General features: G+C 35.7%; 1 protein-coding gene and 1 long non-coding RNA gene across 2 annotated transcripts; one reads left to right on the top strand and one right to left on the bottom strand.

The window, feature by feature from the left end:
- Positions 1–1,246: 1,246 nt before the first annotated feature.
- On the bottom strand, positions 1,247–4,579 carry LOC126709217 (cyclin-P3-1). The gene is made up of 3 exons (XM_050409345.1): positions 4,281–4,579; positions 2,171–2,578; positions 1,247–1,821 (listed from the first exon to the last, which is right to left on the bottom strand). The coding sequence occupies exons 2-3, from the start codon at positions 2,569–2,571 to the stop codon at positions 1,560–1,562; spliced, it is 663 nt and encodes a 220-aa protein (XP_050265302.1). The 5' UTR covers positions 2,572–2,578; positions 4,281–4,579; the 3' UTR covers positions 1,247–1,559.
- Positions 4,580–12,879: 8,300 nt separating this feature from the next.
- On the top strand, positions 12,880–16,990 carry LOC126710046 (uncharacterized). Its single transcript, XR_007649560.1, has 3 exons — positions 12,880–13,389; positions 14,680–14,916; positions 16,464–16,990. It is a non-coding gene; the product is annotated as an uncharacterized LOC126710046 (long non-coding RNA).
- Positions 16,991–22,690: the final 5,700 nt, after the last annotated feature.

The following is a 22,690-nucleotide window of genomic DNA, read 5'->3' as shown; positions in this document are numbered from 1 at the left end:
GAAAGAATCAACAATTCAATCCAAAAAGAAACTCAGACATACCAAGAAGCAATCCCCATATGGGTTTCAAAACATAATTTAAACCACAATTCACAAAATTAAGAGATTACATTAGACAAAACTGAATAGAAAATCAGAATTATAAAGAGAGTACATAATTATTAATTATATATTTCAAAACTACACAGATACAATCAACCAAATTCAGAATTATAAAACTACAATACAATCAACTCTAGAATACAAAACAAAGTAAAAAAAAATTCAGAATTACCTTCTTTTAAAAAAAAAAAAAATTTATTTATTAATATTACTCATGTTCAGTGGTGAAGACAGAAAATAGAGGAATAAAAATTTCAGAAGAGAGGAATGAAAAGCCAAGTTGAAATTCTAACAAATAATCCCTAAAAAGAAAATATTTATAATATAATATAATATAATATAGGGTTATGGATTCCTAATCAAATTTGGTTACCTTTGCCGATGGATTCCTAATCAAATTTGGTTGCCTTTGCCGACCGACATACTTGAAAATAGCAGGAGCATGATGGGCCTGTTTCGATGGGCTTTATATGTGGGCTGGTTTGGATGGGTCTGGGTTTTGGACGACAGAGAAGGGGTTTGGCTGAGCTGGAACTGGAGTGAGTGACTTCGAAGGTGAATGTAACAGATAGTCTAAAAGGGTTTACGTAGAATGGTGGTTGAAGCTAGAAGGATCATGTTTTACTTTAATTATTTGAGAGTCCTATAACATACAGATGGTTTTGTGGTGGATCAGGGATGTGGACAAATACTTATTGCACTGATCTCCGAAGAGGGTCTACTCAGTGCTTAAGAGATATTTAGACCCTTAAAAAAAAGTACTTAAGATTTGTCAAAGAAGTGATGTAAGAAACGTACTACTGGGACTAAGATGCTTCTATCGTTGAATGGGGAGGTCTTACCAAGAATCAACAATAAAATATAATCTTAAATGTCATTACAGTGCACCTATACTCGGTTCATTTGGATATTCTGGTTATTGGCAAAAATATTTTCTATTGTTTTGAACCAATTACAAGAATTATAACTCAAGTAACCTATCAAAAAAAGGAATTATAACTCAAGTGACAACTTATGGTATTTTCAACGGAGGCATTCGTGGTACAAATCCCCACACTCCATTATTGTAACTAAGTATCAATAAAAGAATTGGAGAGTACATCATATTTTTGTTCATATGACCCATAGTTGCTAGCAGCTGAAATTGTGAAACTCATTCAATCTCTTCTCTTGACCATAAAATTGCTTAACCTGTGTTTACACTTTACAACAAACCGGTAGTAAAGCTGCTAGGATATTGGGTGCTTTGAGAATAAGCACAGAATGAATAGAAACAAGGTAAAACCTATTGCAAATCTCTACCCAACTACAACATTTGAAAGAAGTAAGCAAACAAGCAATGCTGTCACTAACACAATTGTGTTCATATTCAACAATCAATATTTTCTAAGATGATTGTATTTTAGCAATTCGTGGGTTCGTAATGATACATTGAGATGATTGATGATTCCACATTTTCATCTTGCAATTGTGGGAGCACAAGTTGAATCATCTTTGTTTGTTTTTGACCAACTCTCTTTAATTCCACAGGCTTTGAATGGCCGCTCAATCTGGAGCCCTTCTGAGCTTTCCTTTTCCAATTGTGAACAATACTTTCCAAACATTTCTACACTTACCTGAAGTCTGAAATCTATACTAAACAAAAACTTCATCTCCAACCTATTCAACTCTGCCGTGCTTACTCCTCCCACTTTTGCATAATATGCATTGTTGAAGAATCTGCAGAATAATGTAAAAGATTTATTTCATAAGTTTGAACCAAAAGTAAGCTGACAGAGGATACAAAGAAAAAATAAATACACTATAAAGGCACAAAATCTTCCTCTAGTTCATTTTCTGATCGACTTATAGAGCTATTGAAGCATATGGCTTATATTTCTGACACAGATTCATTATACTTGGATTCCCTTAATGGGAAGCATGAACACCATCTTTTTGCCAGCCTATAATAATTACTTCCCTAGTTGATGAACTTCTACTTAAATGATCAGTCTTGATGATTTTATCACCAACTTAAGACATGAGAGTCAAATCAAATGTACAATTATCTATTTGGGTCAGTACTTACGCATCATCAATAAATTTTGCTGCAAGCATTATACTTGTTATCAGAAGCCGGTGAACATTAAGTGAAGTTAAATGAACCTCCGTACTCTGAAGGAATCTATCCACATAAATGTGTGCAACAACAAAGCAGGATGGGCTGCAGCCAGAGTACTTGAAGATTCGATCAATATACTGCCGAATGCTGAGAGTGGGTTCTCTCAAACCATGGAATATTGTGATAACATCTTTAATTTGTGTTTCCTCCAAAAGCACCTCATTCTTCTGAACAGATCTCTCAAGTAGTGATGAGAGAAGTGACAAAACCCGAGGAATTGTTGGAACTCCTTTTCTCAACTCTTTAAGCCCCAGCGAGAGGTAAATATCTGAGTCTACGTTCTCAGCATTAAGCACCAACGTTCCCATCTCCAAACTGCACAGCAATAATGGATATCAATAAGCCAAATCATAGCCAAAAAGAACTCAATGAAACTATCTTGCTGGAAAATGTAAGACTAAACAAGAACTATCCTGAGCAGTGATAAGGATTTTCATGTAGAACATATTGAAAAAATAAAAAAGTATCATAGAGCAAGGTAATTTAGTATATTGTCGTAATTATATCAGCAAAAACTAATTAGCTCTATCATGATGCTATAAAGGAATAAAATAAATTGTGATGTTAATATGTTCTATATAAGCCTGTTTTGGTCCCAACACTGGCCATCAACTCAGCAGAGAAGGGCCACAACCATTTCAAACCATATAAATGCCCAGTCCTGTCCAGGTTCCAAGACACCGATGGATAATCTGATGAATGTTGGCTCTAATATTCCAAGAAATTTCATCCATTTCATTTAAAAATTCTAAACAGACTCAAGGTGCTGTTTGAAATAACGCTTTTGACACTTTTATGAACGAAGTTTTCTTTGAATGCTTTAAAATTTTTGTAAACTCATCATAAAAAGTATTGCTTTTAAAGCTCTGAAAACAATATGCTTAAAGACAATAGGCAACCAACATGTACAAAGAGGGTGATCAAAATGTCAATTGGGTGAGATGCAGAGTGGTTCTACAGGGCACAAACTGCATTAGTTTCAACCAACATCATTGTGGAAAACATGTTTCTCAAAATGCATTATTTTAGGAAAGAGCTCGATATTATTGTCATCGATAATAGGACAATGCATATCAAACATCATATGGTCCCATAATGCACACAAATTTTCAAAACTAATCTAGAATAACATTCATCCTACAGCTTCACGTTCCACTTGTCCTGATATGCATTGCTTTCACTGAAATTCTTTGTCTTTCTCAAGGTCCTTTCTATCATTGTTCCTTGATTTCAAGTTTCAACAACTACTTTTTTCCCTCAATGAAAGTAAATCAGCTACTGAGAAACATTCAAATCTTAGACTTGGTTCCATGTTTATGGCTCAAACATTGTATCTAACTCTCTCCTATTCAGGGTCGCCTTTCTATTAATGTCATTCTATAGCAAACTAATTCTAAGTTTTTATCATATCTATGTAATTTCTAGTCATTCATTGTACTTCAATCTATAAATCAACTCTCACAAGCTTGTTAGGAGGAAAGCCATGGAACAAACCCCCTCTTTACAAAAACTTTCACAGAACCAATTTCCACATGGAAGCCAAGCCTAGTTTTACTGTTTCACACCACATTAATCTCTCTCTACCATTCAAGCCCAGATCTGAATGACTTACTTCACTTCTATCCAAACCATGAAAGATTAACAACAAACTTCCTAATAAAGATGTCAACTTTCAACTAAATAAACTGACCAAGTACCGAAAATTGACTCTACTAATCAATAGCTCTCCCAAATAAGTGTATCCAGCAAGCATTTCTAATAATTCCAAGTCATAACACACAAACACACAAAAGTGAAATGAACAAAAGTACAAAACAGGCAAAACCCAGATGGGAAACAAAGAAAATCAAGAAAATAAGCAAAGCCCACCATTTCCAATCAAAACAACAGGAACAACAAACATTGTTCCATCAAATCCCAATTCAGTAAACACAATGTCAAGCTCCAATCTGGGAAGGAAATGATGCCTATATATATATATAAAGCTTACAGATCCAAAGGAAGAGTCTCAACAGACCTGTATTATGTGGCACCTTCTTCTACCTAAGCGTGTGGTACGAAGAAGATGCACTGAACATAGAGGGATCAGCTTGTCTCATGGAGTTTACAATTCCTTCTCTCTGCCATGTCTCTTTTCTGCTCACTTTTGCCTCAGAAATAATAATAATATAATAAAGAAGAGCAAAGGTTGCTTCTTTATTTATTCCAACAAGGACCTCCCTCCCTCTTTCTCTCTCTCTCTCTCTCTCTCATGGAAGCTAAATTGTTTAGTTGTGTTTCCTTTTTTTGCTACTCTCTTTCTCTGACTCTCGCTCTCCTCTCACACTTCATAAACAGAAGCTTTAGATGAAAGATTGTGTCGGCAGTGCACTCCACCGCAGTTTCATTGAGTAGGGAAAGCAAAAATATTCTTGTCTTCTATGTGGTGATGTGGGACCCACCGATAACTCTCTCTCTCTCTTTTTCCTTTTTTTTTGAAGAATTCTTTTTCTTTTTCCTCTTCTTTTGCATTTGCAAATTGGCATGCACAAAAATGATATTAAAGGTGCTTGTATTTTCATTTGAAGATGTGCAATTATTATATTTTTTTGGAAGGGGATTTATACCTTTTTTTTTTTAGAAACAGGCATTTATACTTTATAGATTATTATAGTTTTTTAATAATAAATGTTAGGATTTCATTTATGATAAAGGCAAATAATTATTCTTTATCTTCAAGTTAAAATATTATCAAATTAGTATATCAATGATTTTTTTTTTTGGTTATAGGTGGGATTCAAAGTTATACTAATTCTAAGCGATGAAGTTTTACTCATTAAGTTAATTGCCAATTAGAATTTATCATCAAGAGCTTGTAGTTTATCTAACACTTTTTAGTATTCTTAACAAAAAAAGTTTAGACTTTAGAGTTCAAATTTTCTTCACCTTTATTGTAATTATCAAATTTATATATAAAAAATAAATCATAAAACCCACAAATTGTAAGTTTGATTTTATTTGTTGAGAAACATTAGTTTATTTAATTATGTATAGTTTGGTGACTTTGGTCAATTTTCAGCAAATAAATAAAAAAATAATAAAAATTAGTTGAAAAGGCTAATCCAAACGCGTGCCTTCCTTATTTAAATGTCCATGGACCATGGGGCTTTGAGCATTTTAGTGCATGTAAAGGTATCTCCAGTTATAACCAATTAATTATGCCGCAAGGTAGGCCACCATTAGTGGATGTCACTAATAGTGATAACAATGATTGAGAACCTGACTTATGATTAATGGTTATCATTCCCTTTTGGCGGTGGATATATTGTGTAATCTCAATTAAGATTAGTCTCCAATTGCCTTATTTTTATGCTAGATAATTATAAGTGTGGTCACTCCTTTGCTTTTACCACTACAGTTTAATTGGACCTCACTATTCACCAACTATTATCAATATTTTTATTTTTAAGATTAATGGCTTTATAACCTACTTCTCTCACTAAAGATATGACTAATTTAAAATAACAAGTTAAAAGAGGCAATATATATATATATATATATATATTTTTTTTTTTTTGAGAAGATTAAAAGAGGCAATATGAAAAAAAGAAAAAAGAAAAAAAAAGGTTCTTTAACCTGTACACCTATATTAAATGGCTACTTCACATAAATAAAAAATGGCTACCCACAAAAAGAATTTTTTATTTTTTTTTGGATAAAAAAAAAGATATACAGTCATGTTCCACAGTTTTCTTGTGATTTCATTAAAGCTTAGCACTAAAATTATGATATCAATTGAAACCTTTTCATACACGGGTTAAGATCTCACAACTTACAAGTGGTTGGATTGGAAAATCGATCAAGTGAAAGTTGCTTTACCACGTCGATTTTTTTTCGTAAAATTGAGGCAAGATTTGGTATAAGAATTTATTAATTTTTTAATATGACGTACGAGAATTATACGCCTGTAAAGTAGAACTGTAAGATGTAAGTTAAAAAATAAAAATGACACTAATTCAACAAATAATCAAACACCTGTTCATCAAAAAAAAAAAAAAAAAAAAAAACAAATAATCAAACACCTAAGGCTAAGGAGAAGATAAAAGCGATCCAATCTCTTCGATCTTCCCTATCATCTTTTACACCAAATACGGTGTTAATATCAAGCCTCCTATCTAAAATTTGCTCATGAGTTAGACCCCATGTCTCATCTTTACCGCCGGCCACCACAAAAATAAGGGATTAAGGGCCTGTTTGGTTTAGGCCTGTTTTGAGTGATATCACTGGAAACTCATAACTCTGTGATGAAAAAATGTGGGATCCACATAATTTTTTTTGTTTGGCTTGATTTCCTAATCTTGTTTTCATCACTCAAACTCAGAAATTTTGAGTAAGAGTGATGAAAATCGGAAACACCAAATTGGTGTTTTCAGTTTCTGAGATACATAACTCATTGGCAGGATTGTAAATTTTTGACCTCTGTGGGGCTATATGTGTTGATGGCATTACCTCTCTCTCTTACTTTATCCTCTCTCTTTCTTCTCCCACTTTTTTCTTTTTCTCTCTCTCTCTCTCTGGTTCTTTCTTTCTTCCTTTCTCTGGTTCAGCCCAATTCCATCGCCACCACACCAAATTTCGGGTACTCACTCGAAACCGAAGTCGAAGCACAACCATTATTCAAATTCGAGATCTCTTTGGTCTCGAGCCTCTAGTTTTCTACTACCACCTGTTCTTTCTTCTCATTGTTCGTAAAAGAGGTCTCTACGACGTTCTTGCAGTCATGAGAAAACGACGTCGTGTAATAGCCTTCTAGCTTCTGACGCTTTTGCTCAGTACTAGTACTCTTTGGCTCTGGTGTGGCCACGCCGGTTATGAATTTGAACTATTTGAAGCCAATGACCCAGAAAAGGAAAACCACGAGACCATGATCGCCAATGCTGGTTTAGCCTAGTTCCGCCGCCACCATCAAAGCGAGAGCCTCGAAACACCAAGACCATGATCACCGGTGCTGGGTTTTTATTTTGTCGCTGTGATTTTGTCACCGGTGCTAGGTTTTATTTTTATTTTGATGAATGAGTTTTGATTTTGTCGATGGTTGATAAATGGGTTTTGTTGATGGTTGTTGGGTTTTGTTAATGAATGTGTTTTGTTAATGAATGGGTTTTGTTGATGGTTGCTGGGTTTGTGGTGGTGGATTGGTTTGTAGTGGTTGATGGTGGCTAGTGGCTGGGTTAGTGGTGGTGGATTGGTAGTGGTTGATGGCGCCGGTGAGTGGTTGTGGGTTGAAGGGAGGGAGAAGATAGAGATGGAGAGACGCGGGTAGCAACAATAGCAACACTGGGTAGTGTCAGTGGTAGGGTCCACAGTTTTGGAGAAAAGTTGTAGAGATATGTAACTGAGAACTAAGTCCAAACATGTGTTTTGCAATTTTTGAGTGAAAATGAGGTTTGAGAATTGAGTTATGAGTTTTGGGTTTGAGTTATAAGTTTTGAAAACTGAGTTATGAAAATTGAGATATCACTAAACCAAACGGGCCCTAAAAATGTTAGTGCAATCAGACCCAACTAAAATGATAATGACAATGTAACATGTTTGCTAATTATTGTGAGTAGTGGACCACTGATAAGAAAAAATTAATTATCATTTATAAACAAAAATATAAAAATTAATTAAGCTGCTTCTAGTTTTAAAAAATAGAGTAGTTCTATCCCATAAAAAAAGAAAAAGTAATTCTAAGCCCAAAAAAATTTCACAACATTTTACAACAAGTATTGGTTTCAATTGAATATACATTCTTATAAAAAAAAAAAAAAATTGAATATACATTATAAACATAGAAAAATTTCTATTGGTTGGGTTGAGATAATGTTGGTTTGTAGTAAAGTCATTTATTGCTATAATTTTTATCAAAATTTCACTAGATATAATTTGGAACCGAAAATATAGGAATAAACAATAGATTATGAATAATAAAAAATTAATATTACAATACCCACTCTATATATCCTGCCATTTCAAGGAGACTCTTAAGAATTAACATTATCCCTTAAAAAAAAAAAAATCATTAAGGAGTGCATTATCAAATTTCAATTGAACTTAATTTTATTTGCTTAAAAAAAATGGCATGCGGAATAATTAAATGCTTGATTCTTGCTGTATTATTTCATTTTATGGAAGAGAGCTGTATTACCTTACAATTTATCATGTATAACTTTTTAAAAACATTCTAAGTGAATTGAACTGAGGAGGGGCCAAGTGAACCCACGAGTTTAATAGAATTTTTGGCATGTTACTATAGACACTGTGTCATCGAAGATACAGTTGGCAAAGTGTCGGTTCTGACAAAGTCAATTTAGGCTATAGACTGATACGGAGTATTAACATATCCCAATTATAATATTAATGCTAGGAAATTTAATTATCAACCTGAAAGAAACTGAAACCAACAAGCTAGCCTACCGATTTAAAAAAAAAACAAGCTAGCCTACCTAATTATATTGTAAGTTTAAATTAATAAATGAAAAGAAGGGCCTTGTACGATTTTTAAATGGTTCTAAAACCAAAACAACATATGACGGTGATTTGGAAACCTTATATTATTATTAGATTAAATTACACCAATTAACAATTATATATATATATATATATATAAAATTGTTTAGCACATTTGCTTTGCCTCTTTCAGTTCCAGTCTGGTGCTAATCAGGGTAGTTGCATAGCATAACCTCAATGCTTATCAGTCTAAAAAGTTCAAATCCATGCTATTATATATGGTGTTTGGTAGGTGAAGGTTTGTTTATATTAAATTAGGACAAAATTTAGCTACAAAATTAGTAGTAATCTAAGATTATAGCCTTACTCAATATCTTTTTATCGGAGGTAAATTTTGACAAATCCACCATTGGATTATATCTTATTCTTATATCCTCCATGCTTGCAAAATTTCTAGAAAATTAAAGATCATTAGCTATGTCATCAATAAATTGTTTAAATTGCAAGTTTTTGTAGTTTAAAATTATGCATAAAATATAATTTTATAGATTATATAGTAAATATTATCTGATTGTCACAAAATTTGATATATGTATTAAGAGTGTAAAGAACATGCAATCCAACAGTTAGATTTTCAAAATATGTAGTATTGTTAATGATATTGAGTAAGGTTGTAATTTTATGTTACAAATAATTTTGTAGCTAAACTTTGTCCATTAAATTATTAGTTTTGGAATAATAGCATGGAAGTATAATACTAACTCAAATTTATAGTAATTTATTGCAGTAATATTTACATATGAAATGTGATTTAGACTTTAGAGTAGTATTCCTTTTTTAGGTGAGCTTGGAACACTTATAAACTCCATCCAGTCGTTTCCTTCTTTATTTATATTACATACTCTAAAAAATATAATATGTTTATCATTGTGCAACACGGTTTGCACCGGTTCATATCAAAATTTTAAAAAATAAAATAAAATAAAAAGAAGGACTTTGTAAGATGTTGAAATGGTTCTAAAACCAAAACAATATGTGACGGTGATTTTGGAAACCTCATATTATTATTATTAGATTAAAATACACCAATTAACAATTATATGTACTTCTTCTATCTTAATTTGTTTGTTCTATTTTAAAATTTTAAATTTTTAAGTAAACATTATTTACTATCTTGTTTATTGTATAAAAATGTATAAGATTTCAGAACTACACTCATTAATTTAAATTATAGAAAAAAATAACATTAACTTTTTAAATAAAGTGAAGAATAATATTAAAATTTTATTTATTAATTTTAGAAATTAAATTTCATTTTAGGACATCTCAAAATGAAATAGAGGACTATCAAATTAGAACGGAGGGAGTATTTATTTAGCACATTTGGATTTGTTTTGCCTCTTTCAGATCCAGTCTGGTTCTAATCAGGGTAGTTGCATAGCATAACCTCAAATGCATTCTTTATCTTTTTATCAGTCTAAAAATGTTAAAACCATGCGATTATGTGCCCGTTTGGTTTGGACGTTTTCCTGCATTCAGCGTTTGCGTTTTGAGCATGGGACCCACGCTACAGTAAACGCGTCCTTCTTCCTTTTTTTTTGTTTTTTTTTTGTTTTCACGCGTTTCAGAGTGATGCGGCTACTGTTCATGCACTGTTGCATGAACAGTAATCGCAAATGTTGACTTTCCATTGTGAACAGTGATCTGTGCACTATTCACGGACCCATAAATTCCACTTTTCAACAACTTTTTCATTAAAAATGGGTCCCACGGCACTATTCACACATTTAACAAATATTTTGCTACAGTGTTTTCAGTTTCAGCAAAAATAAACTCAATCCAAACAGACCCTATATATGGTGTTTGGTAGGTTTATTATTAAATTATTAGTTTTGGAAGAATAGCATGGAAGTATAGTACTGACTCTTTAATTTATAATTTATTGCAGTAATACTTACATATGAAATGTGATTTAGAGTTTAGAGTATTCTTTTTTTTAGGTGAGCTTAGGATTAACACTTATTGTAAGGACTCGATTCGTAACGACCACAAAATAATATTGGGTTCGCACGTAAAAAGACCCAAACAATATAATTTGTAGAGCGTGGGTTTGAAAGGTTAGGCCTTGGTTACCGGACGGCGGTTAGTCGTGGTGTTCATACAAAATTAAACCATGTTCGCTCGAGGAGTCTTTCTCCTCGAGACGGTCTGGGAGGCTCTGGTTCTTGGCCTTTTTTCCCAGCCCCTTCTTTGGCGCATAAGTCTTCACATTATATAGCCCTTCTTGGCTGATCCTGGCCCTCCACCTGTTGATCAGGCAGGCGCCTATTCAAGTACATGTCCCATCAGCTGCCTCCCCTTACTTTTTGTTAGTTGCAATAACCGAAGCCACACTGTTCAGCCATCTTTTCTCATTAATATGGTTAGGATGTTTGTGGATGCATTCAATGCGGAGGGGACATATTTACCTTGAACCACCTCCACACCGTACCCCCACGTGGGTCCCATTCTACTCACCTCTTCTTCTGGGGGCCTTTGGAGGCTGCATTTGATGACATGTCACTCTTCCCTTCGAAGTCTTGGGATGCTGAGGACAGGGTCATCCTCGGCTGCGTTTCTAGGCTATTTGGTCTTCCCCTACTCGTCCTCGGCAACTATCCTCCTCGGCACGAGCCTTGGGCCCTAGTGGAAAGTAGGCCAGGTTGTAAGTTCTCTGGCCCCACACTTATAAATTCCATGTAATCATTTCCTTCTTTATTTATATTATATTCCTTAAAAAAATGATGTTTATGTGCAACATGGTTCATATCAAAAAAAAATTTTTAAAGGGTTTTTTTTTGGAGAGGAATCAATAGTAGACTTTATTCAAGGAAATTGTACAATGGGGAAGAGAAAAGAGGGGCATTCTTCTAACTAAAACAATGGCCTCCTCATCCTTTTTTGCAGCACTAGCCAAAGTTAAGACAACACGATTACATCATAATGGTGTACTATCAAAAGAAAAGAAAAAAAAAGAAAAAAAAAAACTCTAATTAAGCTAATGTCCTCAATGATCCTAGCAGCTTCTAAAGAGAAAACTTTGTCCGAATTCAAGAGATCCACCAGTTTAGCAAAATTGCATTCCACGATCACCTTTGAGAAGCTGGTACTTTGACAAAACAACAACGCCAATCTCATCACCCTTCACTATGTGCAAAGAGAGTAAATTTTTCTAAACATGATGACATGATGCTGCTAAGACTTCAACCTCTATTGTTCCTTATCAGAAACCAAAGCCCACATTATTGCTCTTTTTTGACTAAGAAATTTCCAAGTTGAGTTTGTGAATTGAATTAAAAATTTGGAGCTGCCACCTAGCTGTTTGGAGTTTAGTAACTTGAATATTCCTTTGTTGCACTTCCACAAACTTTAGTCCATAAGCATTAGCCCAAGTCCACAAATCCATGGTTTATGTAGAACGTTTAAATTTGTGTTTTTGACATTTTTTATTTCAGGACCAACTTGAACTTTCACCATTAATGCCATGCGATCAGATGATCAGAAAACCCAAATGGGATATGAGATAATCTGGAATATGGAAAAAGCTCAAGCCACTCTCGATTATAAAATCCACGAACCAACCTTGCATAAACCAAGTTCCCTTCAACCCATTTGTTGTACCAGGGAAGAGAGAAAGAGACATGGAAGTTGTCTCATTAAATCCCAGGATTCCCCTCTTCTTGAAGTTTCTAAGGGTGTGTTTGGTTGGGACGAAAACAGGGAGAATGGAAAATAGGGTGGAAATATTTGTTTTCCACTGTTTGGTTGAAAAAAGAAAATAGGAGAGACAGAAAATAGGGGAGAAAGTTTTCCCTCTTGCACCCACATTTTTTATCCTCCCAAATTGGTAGGAAAATGAGGAGGGAAAAGTGATGAGAAATGCATTTTACACAAATACCCTCACTTTATTACACTCACCTACCCCTCTCACTTTCTCACTATTATATAAGAAGGATATAGTAGTCAATTTATATAAACTACATTTTCCATCTTCCCATTTTTCTCTTCAACCAAACAAAAAAGTTTTCCACTCTCCTACTTTCCACCCCTCTAACCAAACACACATGAGGGAAAATCAAATCTTTTCTATTCTCCTATTAATTTTCCATTTTTCCACTTTTCCACTCCTTCAATCAAACGGACCCTAAATGTCCGTAAAATCTAGTAGGGTGCCAAACAACACCCTCCTGCTTTACCAGAGCATCAATATGATGTGGTGAAGATGTTTGAACATCTACCTCCACATTATCTTGTTAGATAAGAGATGAACCACCGCCCAAACCAATCCTTGACACTGCGAAAACCATTCCTCACATCCAATTTCCTCTTCACTTTGTGAAACCCGTCCATGTCCAAGCGAGTTTCAAACAGAAAAAGAAACCTTGGGACCTTCTTTATTTACCAAACAACAAAGTTCTTAAACTGCTTCTAGGATCCCAAGCCCGCGACAGTTAAGACTTAAAATTATCATGGTGGAGGAGAGGCTAAAGGAGTACCCCCAGCAATAGAATGAGGTATACTCAGGCTATCCGTACTAAGAATTTGCTTCTTGTGAACATGGGAATCTAGAGAAGAATACTCTGAAGATGTACGTTTTGCCGAGCATGGAAGATTAGGTGAGTCATCAATTGAAGCTCGATTATTTCTGTAAAATGCATTTCCAAGAGAAGATTTTTTCTGGCCTGGTAAATCCTCACATTCGTTTGGAATAAAATCCGTCTCTATATCTCCATTGAAATTTTCCCCATTTAAATTTGTATTTTCCGTTGCCTTCTCCTTAGCACTCACCAATTATTGATTTGTATTCAGAGATTGGCTCCTACCTAAATTCTTAGTTGCTGGAGAAGAGTTGTACTGAAACTACACTCCTTAGAAATAGGATCAAGCTTATCAGAAAGTTGGTGCCCAGAACTGTTTAAATCCACCACACTACTTCCTGGCCGATAATCCTGTGATTTCAAAACTTGAATTATTGAGGGAATAAGGTTAGTTGAAGTTGTGTTCTCGGATACACCTCTATCCCGTTTTAAGTTTGAAATTCGAATATGATCCGAAAAATTTGAAATTCTAAGCTCCTCCGAATTTCTTGACTCATCCTGTTTTTGTCTGAAGTTCTTTCCATTAGAGTCGCCAGCCATTGAACCATTCCGCAACTGTTGTTAGTGTTTTGGGAGTCTTTTTAATTCTTCAGTAGCAGGGTTTAGTAGATAGCATGTTGAGCCAGAATGTAATGCACTATAAAACAAAGCAAGCCTCTACAAGAACCCACAATTCTAAAGGTTGGTTCCATAGGATCCAATCAGCTTGGTCTAAACCAAATAGGGACACTATTAAGATCAACGTAGATGCTGCTTGCAACATTGAGAGTTCATCCATTGCAGCTGTAGCTAGAGATTGGAGAGGGGAAGTGGTGTTTGCTTGCTCTAAAAGAGTGAACACCACACTCCCTCTCCAAGCAGAGGCTGAAGCTATAAACTGGGCCCTCAACCTGTCAACAAACTTGGATGTTGACTCCATTTTCATCGAGAGTGACTCAAAAGTCCTTCATTGATGTGCTGAGATTTCCTAACCGGGATGTTCCTTGGAGAATAAGAACTATCTGCTCTGATGTTTTAGCCTTAAAATTGAATTTCTCTAATTGTAGATTCAGTTGGGTGGCTAGAGAAGCAAATGTTGCTACTCATGTTTTAGCCAAGTGGTCTTTGTCAAACAACTACTTTGACTCTTTTGACGTGGGGTTGGGGCCTCCTTGTTTTGTTTCTATTATTAGAGCCGAGGCTCTCTCTGCCTGTGTAGTTTTGTTTCTTGCTTAATAAAATTTCTGGTTCATAAAAAAAAAGGTTGGTTCTGTAGAATGCTCAAATATTGGAACACTAATATTGTGTGTAGTACCTTATATGTTACAGGACACATCAAAGAAATGTAACATGTTGGCATGATGAGGTTGCGGCGCTGGCGCAGAATTGCAAGATAGCTGTTGTTCTTAGTTGATTGTTTGATGTGCAAGGTGACGAATTGAGGGTTTTTGATAAAAGCTTGCCATATATGATTTGCGTACACACATGAATCTCAATAGTGTTTTCACGGGTAGCCTAGAGAGAATATCTGTGACAATCTCTTTAGGGAGTTCCATTTGGAGAAAGGTATGTATTTCAATTTTTTTAAGCTTGTAATGTAAACTGAGTGAAAATGAACTCAATGAATGCGTGGTTTTATAAATTAGGCCTAGGTGATAATTAGGAAAACAAACTTAAGCTTTTTTTTAGAGGAGGTTACTAAATGCTAAGTTTGTTTTTGCATGGCAGTGATAGAATACTAAGTTGTGTATCATGTTTAATCTCTCTTTCCCTAGCTGTATTTGACTATTTGTTACAAATTCTATCAAATTTCAGTTCAAATTTTCCATAAATTCCATCCAATCAAGACCAGTGGCTTTTTGTCACTGTAGCATTCACACCTGCATTGCCATATGCCTAGATATATTTTACCATCAAAACACAAAAAACATCTCATTATCCGGTCTTAGAGCAACTGCATTAGTTGATGCAAATTTTCCTTCTATTTTGCACAATAAAAGCTATTTTTTCTATTTTACACACACATTTTTACAAAACACCAACATCAGTTTATCTATTCTACACATTTATTCAATAAAATATTTATTTTTTTACAATTTTTTATTATTCTCTCCCTCTCCGCTTTTCTCTTATAGACCCAATCTGAAAGGATCGAAACCCATCTCCCTTAGAACAACTCTCTCTCTCACAAACCCAAACCACCACCACACAAACCTTAAGATTTTAGCTTCGACGAAGCACTCGTTCATCGCGTTGTTCATTGCCTCGTCGCTTCAGTGGGTTTCGAAGGTTGATCCTCCTTTGTTGCGGCTACGAAGGTTGATCGAACCCTCCTCCAGCTCTCACCGAAGTCAACGCTGACGAAGAAGACGCCATGTTCTCTGGCCAAATCCGACCAGAATCTCAGAATCCTGATGCCGACAAAGAGAATCGGCGAAAAGGTGATGAAGCTGAGAAAAAGGGAGAGAGGTGAGAATGAGGGTTTGATGATTGGCGGCAGTAGAGGCATGGTTTGACCAGCGGCAGTGGTGAGAGTGAGAACAAATGAGGAAAAGGGGGAGTGAGATGAGGTGAGAGCAGAGACAAGGAGAGAGTCAGGTGAGAGTGAGAGTGAGAGCAGAGACAAGAGAGAGAAAAAAACTAATAAAATATTAAATGCACATGCTATTGTAGCAATTGTGCATAAATACACAATTTTATAGCCACTGATGTAGGTGTTTTTTTGACCAAAATATGTAAAAAATGTAACTTTTTCTATTTTGTAAAACTTTTCACAAGCTGATGTGGTTACTCTTACATCCCAAAAAAAAATTTACAATTGTGCTACAGTACCGTCATAACGATACCGTAGCACAATTATAAAGCTAAATAATATTTTTTATTCCCGCATAACATATCTACCTCTCTGTCTCTTCATTTGTCTCATCTCCTCTCTCTCTTTTTGGGTTTCTCCAAAACGTCTAGCCTCTCTCTCACGGTCTGGTTTCTCCCTCACACTCTGGGTTTTCTTTGTCTTTCTTTTTCAATGACAAATACTTTGTTTTGATCATAAATTGATGGCCTTTTCTTGTCCTTTCTTTCTTTTTATTTTTATTTTTGAAATTTATTATCAGGGAATTAGAGTGGTTAAACCTATGGAAGCTTCAAGGCAAATGAAGACAAGGCCTCAAAAGGATCAAGCTCTCAATGCTCCAAGTTGTAATTCATGGTGGCGTTGGTTTTTTTTTTTTTTTTTTTAATGGATTTGTTGGGTTTTTTTTTTTTTTTTTTTTTTTTTTTTTTTTTCAATTTGGGTTTTTGGTTTTGGTGGGCATGGTAGTGGTGATTGGGTTGTTTGGATTTTTTTAATGGGTTTGTTGGGTATTTGTTGGTTTTTTTTTTTTTAAACTTGGGTTTTTGGTTTTGGTGGGCATGGTAGTGGTGACTGGGTTGTTTGGATTTTTTTTAATGGGTTTGTTGGGTATTTGCTGGTTTTTTTTATTTATTTTAAATTTGGGTTTTTGGTTTCGGTTGGATTTTGGTGGACAACGGGCGGCGGTGGCTTGGTGGTAATTGGGTTGTTTGGTTGTGAAGAGAGTGAGACTGAGGCGGGGACAGAAATTAGAGAGAGGAGAGATGGATAATTTGTTTATTATTTTATTGTGTAATTTATATTATTTTAATGTGTTGTATTGTAAAATAAAAGTTGGGATGTTGAGTGTAATGTAAAATGACATGGAATAACAGATAAAGTAACTTTTAAGATGGTAAAATAGAATAGTTAGAAGATATGAGATATGAATGCTCTAAGGATGACAAAAAAGGACGAGAAAGTTAACAACAAACTTACAAGTTTTAACGTTAAAAAAATGGTCACTCGTAAATTTGCCAATTAGTAACTAGCTTATCACTTGGTCCGGCCACCATTAAATTTATGCACAAAATATCGTTTTCTCCTGTCCTTTAATAAGGAATAAAAAATAGGCAAAATTTGTCAAACAGTACAATTTCGGAAATATTTTAAGCGGATGGCATGCGTTTAAAGTTATTTAGTGAGTTGGACTCTTTTTGGAAGTTGAGTATAGTAAAATCGACTTCCTAACAAAAATTAGTTCTGACATGAATTAAACAAAGAGGAAAAAAGCCACGTAGATTGTTGAAAGTCGAGTATACCAAAGTTGACTTACACTGAAAGTCAAGTATACCAAACTCAACTTCTATGATAGTAAATTTCACCACCTACCCCTCCTATCTATGCCATGCGAGGACGGTAAATTTTTTTTTAAATGGAACTTGAGTCTATCAAACTCGAGTTCCAATAAATTACACACCCACCTCAACCGTCTCAGATATAAACACTTTGATACTTTTCACCTCCCAACTCACTGAACTCTCACTTCTCACAGCTCTCTCCCACGCCTAAACTCTCCCTTTCACACACATTGATTATTCTACAAATTAAAAAGCTTTTCTTCTTCTTCAATTTGTAGGCAAATATTAAAACCTTTTTAATTTTTTTGGTTAGACCTTGCTAATATATATACTCACTTTTTCATTTGGTAGATATATATATATATATATATACACATACCACTTTTATATTGTTGATGAGTAATGTGTTGTTATTATTATTATTATTATTTGTTAATGCTCATTTTGGGAAGCCCAGTAGAAGGAAGAAGCCCAGCAACATGGGCAGAAAAGAGTTAATAAGTGGATAGAAAAACCATTAAGCCCAGGTGACAAGAATAATGGATCATAGGCCCATAAAATAAACAAATGGGCCTTGAGGAAGCAAATGGGCCTAAAGGAGCCCAAAGAGAGAGAGAAGTAGCAAACCCATGGGCAGTATGTGATGTAGAAAAGTGAGAATGGGCCGCAGCAAGCCCGAAGTAATGCAAGCAAAGAAAGTAAGGGGTTGATGGCAAGCCCATGAGCTCCAAGGATGAAGGATAAGGTAATTGGGTCAGGAAAGCCCAAAGGAGTTAGTAAAAGGCCATAGGAACGCAGAGTTAGAAAAAGGGCCAAGGAAGCCCAAAAGGAAATAAATGGGATAAAAAAGCCCACAAGCAATGTAATACAAAACCCAAATGACCATATTGAGTCATTGAGAGAAGAATAAGCTGCAGGCTGGGGTCAAATAACATCACGGCAGGAATGACAGAGTGGTGCGGTAGGAAATGGTAGCAAGATTGCAGAAAGGAACAAAAGAATAGGTTGAAGGAAGAAAAACCCACAATTAAACAAAGCCCAGCCCCTAAAGAGAGTGGGCCATAGAGAATAAGGAATCAGAAAATAGCTCACGCTATAAGAAGTCAAGGATGGATGGCAGGATGTGTAGACGAGCCTCTAGATCAAGGCAAACGCAGCGGGCAAGTTTTGGACACACGTAGAAGTTGAGCACACGCAAGGCTCAGACTTCACCAGCCTGTACTTAGCCAATACAGGAGGTGGTGGGTCATGGGTCAGAGGTAAAAGGGTATGGTTTGGCGGTGGGGAGAGGGGAAAACCTATTTTGGAGTTCCTGCTTAAGCTCTTTTGGGGGAAATATCCTGCTGGGATGACATGCTGCCCAAAAGAAGTAAGGATAAGTTGGAACCACTAGATGCATGCCATGAAGGATGGAAAGAGAGAGAGAACGCCTACACCGTAGCAGGTAGGAGTGCCACAGCAAACAAATGAACAAAATAGCCTTCTTTGTCTGGTGATGGGGAGTGGCATAGCCAGCACAGGTAAGTGGTCCTGGCTGAGCGGCTGACAAACCAGTGGGGGTTGGCAAGGACACCCAGACCAGACACAGATAATTAAAGGCTAAAATAGTAAAAGCTAGTCACAGCAGGCACTATATAAAGAACCCTTGCCATGCACAGTAAGGGGATCAGGATCACGGTAATAGTAACCTTTAGGAGAAAATCACAACACGGAAACAAGTACTGAGAAAAGAAGAGAAAAGAAAAATTAGAAATAAGAAAAGAAAACAGAGAGATAGAATGGTAGGCATGCATCATTAGGTTGATCCCCTTTCTCCCTCTAAAAGTACTACGCTCTACGAACAGCAAAAGACTCTTTTGGGCATAAGCCATTTAGGTCCGCTTTCCTCAAAGTGATTAATTTCCACAGCAGGATTTTCCCTAGGAGATTATTTGCATTGAGGAAAACGGTTTCCCTCCTTAGTCTTGGTCCTGTGACAGAACTTGGCATAACAGATTGATCTTTTTCTTTCTTTTGCTAACTCATGTCTTACCTATTTATTTCCACCATTTTCTTTACAAGGTGTTTCTTATCATTGTGATTATCATTTTAATTGGGGATTATTTATTCACTTTGTCTAAAGGTAAAAGTACTTTCTTTTATTATTATTATCATGTCTGCTTGCCATGACTCATCCAAAGTAGCTCTGCCTGCTATGGGCATGTGAACGAAGTTCTTGGCAAACGAGACATAGTTTGTGCACAAGTCGGACTAAAGTGAATTGCAATTGGACCGGTCTCAACTTCCTTACTCATAACACTTGGGCCTAGTACAGCAGGAGGCAGCCTAGCCCAACATTGCAAAAAGGCCCACCACATTATTATTATTATTATTATTATTGTTTTTTGTATTTGTTATTTGTGCTTTGTAATGGGTTGTTATTTGAAATATGCAATGGGTTTTTCTTTGTAATGTGTTGTTCTGTATAATGCGAATAAATGGGTAACATGTTATTTATTTGCAATGTGTTGTAATGTGTAATGGTTTGTTAGTTGTAAGGTGTAACGGATATTAATTTTTTAAGGTTAGCGACCATGTAAAAATTTGTTTGAGTTTAAAAATTCGAATTTTTGCTTGGAGAGGATAAAATTTCAATTTTTTATAATTGTTTGATGGACCATACAATGTTATCTTTATATTTTCCTTGAGGAAATATTTTGCAGTTCATATTGAACAAATGTGTTATATTTGTCACTAACTTTTAGTAAACTTATTTGACTTACAGGCTTGTAATGAGTTCGATTGATTTATATCTATATTATGATGGGGAGTCCCGCAGTGATGTGACTTATGGAGTGACATATGAAGGGCCTGGTAAACAGTTAGAGATTATTCAGCTAAAAAACGGCGGGAGATCAATTTGAAGAAGTTGAGAAAGAAAATTATGAAAGAGTTGGATTTGGACCATTGGTTGCATGGCATAAAAATTATATATCGTGCTTCTCATGCAATGTTTAGTGACCGTATTGTTTTCACGCCTATTGAAATAAAAGGAGACAAGCATATTAAGATTATGTTTGACAGGATAAACTCTACGCCCCAGTTAAAAGCTGCCGAGTTGTATATAAGTGTGGAGCCTCATATAGAAGTTGGCAATGAAGATGTGCAACAAACAACTTTGGAAGGTGGTGGCGAGAAAGAATTCCAATCATTACATGCGGATAGTCATCTGACTCTTACCCCATACACCATAGTTAGGGGTTATAAACTACCATGTCAAGAGACACCAACTCCAATACATGTTTGCAGATCTAGTTATCAACAAGAATGTATTCAATCTCTTGGGGGGGAAGACGAAGATGATGTTGATCATGGTAGAGATGAGTATGAAGAGATGATTGGGAGAGATAACTTTCACGAGAATGCTGATCAGTATGAAAATGTTGACAATATCCGTCATGATGTCGTGGATGATCATCATGATGATGCTATAGAGTTTCAAGATGATATAGGCGATGGTATAGGTGTGCAGCATGTTACAACTATAGTCCCTACATATGAAGCTCATGGTCTGTCATTACATGTAAACACTTGGGATAATATAGTTGATCCTTCAAATATTGAGATGCCATTTTCATCAAGTTGGGTGTGGGGAATGAATTTTAGCAAAGGGTTGATTTTCCTTGATAAAGAGGTGGTGAGACAGGCATTAATAGTTTACTTTATGGACAACAACAAGAATTATATAATTGAGTGGTCCAACCAGCAACGATTGTGTGTGAAGTGCGCAAATGAGTCATGTGCATGGAAAGTCTGAGCATTCTCGCAATGGAAGATTAACAGATTATGGGCCATCACAGTATACGACAGTCCTCACACTTGTCCATCAGTTGGGGTGAACAAAGATGACAGAATGATGGATTTGGATTTTCTTGCTAAAGAACTTCATAATTACGTACTTGTAGATCACACCAGCAAAATAAAGGATCTCCAAAATCTGATGAAGGAAAGGTTTAACCACAATATATCACACTACAAGATATGGGATGCGAAACAAAATGCTATTGCAAACATACACGGGAATTGGGAAGAGTCATACCAAAAGTTGCAGAAGTTGTTGTTGGCATATAAGGATAGCGATCTGGCTACACAAGTGTCTTTTTGGTCAATCAAAGGGGACATATTGGGTACTATTATATTCAAGTATGTGTTCTGGCCTTTCGCTCCTTCCATTGCTAGATTCGCACATTGTAGGCCAGTAATTAGTATTGATGGAACTCATCATTATGGAAAATAAAAAGGAAAGTTGTTGATTGCAATGGCTACTGATGCTAATAATGAGATTTCTCCGCTTGCCTTTGCGGTTGTGGATGATGAGACAAGGGCTAGTTAGGGATGGTTTTTATCTTGCCTGCAGACCACGATACGGGATGTGGTACCCAATTCCGGCATTTGCATAATATCAGACCGACATAGAGGTATAATATTATTCATTTCATAGTGGCCCAATGATTATGTTCTGGTATATCATAGATATTGCATTAGACATGTGGCCAACAACTTCAACACTCAATTTAATGACAAATTCTTAAAGTCTTTAGCCTTGAAAGCAGGATATGTGCATCAAGATTGCAAACTTGAAACAAATATTGGATTGCCTTAAGGAAGCTGAACTCAAATTTAGTAAGGATCCCAATCCTAATATAGCAAAAAGAAGCCGTACTCCTATCTAATGAAGGAGGGTCTGGAGAAGTAGACACTGTCACATGATGGTGGACACCGTTATAGGGCAATGACTACCAATATGTCCGAGTATTTCAATGGAGTTCTAAAAGGTGCACGTAGATTACCTATATCTGCATTGGTTGACTACATTTGGTGCAAAATTGTTGCCTATTTCAATGATCGGCGCACTAAAATATTTGGTGATATTGAACATGGTTGGGAGTTCAGCAAGCATGCCATGGAGACCTATGAAGCAAATTACGAAAAAGGGACAAGACACTATGTGAGGCCATTTAACCAGTAGAACGGTATATATTAGGTTTGCACAATGCATAATCCACACATATCTGATGGGGGAGACCATAGTCATGAAGTAAGGTTGCTGGAGAACACATGTACTTGTGGCAAATGGGAAATCTATAAGATCCCTTGTTCACATGTGATT

The sequence above is a fragment of the Quercus robur genome, chromosome 12, assembly GCF_932294415.1.
Source record: "Quercus robur chromosome 12, dhQueRobu3.1, whole genome shotgun sequence".
Classification (NCBI taxonomy): domain Eukaryota; kingdom Viridiplantae; phylum Streptophyta; class Magnoliopsida; order Fagales; family Fagaceae; genus Quercus; species Quercus robur.
This window is presented reverse-complemented; position numbering and strand designations above follow the sequence as displayed.

Coding starts and splice junctions, on each gene's coding strand:
- LOC126709217 (XM_050409345.1), bottom strand. CDS start 2,571: ATGGGAACGTTGGTGCTTAATGCTGAGAACGTAGACTCAGATATTTAC. Junction 1,822..2,170: donor GCAAAATTTATTGATGATGC/GTAAGTACTGAC, acceptor ATTATTCTGCAG/ATTCTTCAACAATGCATATT.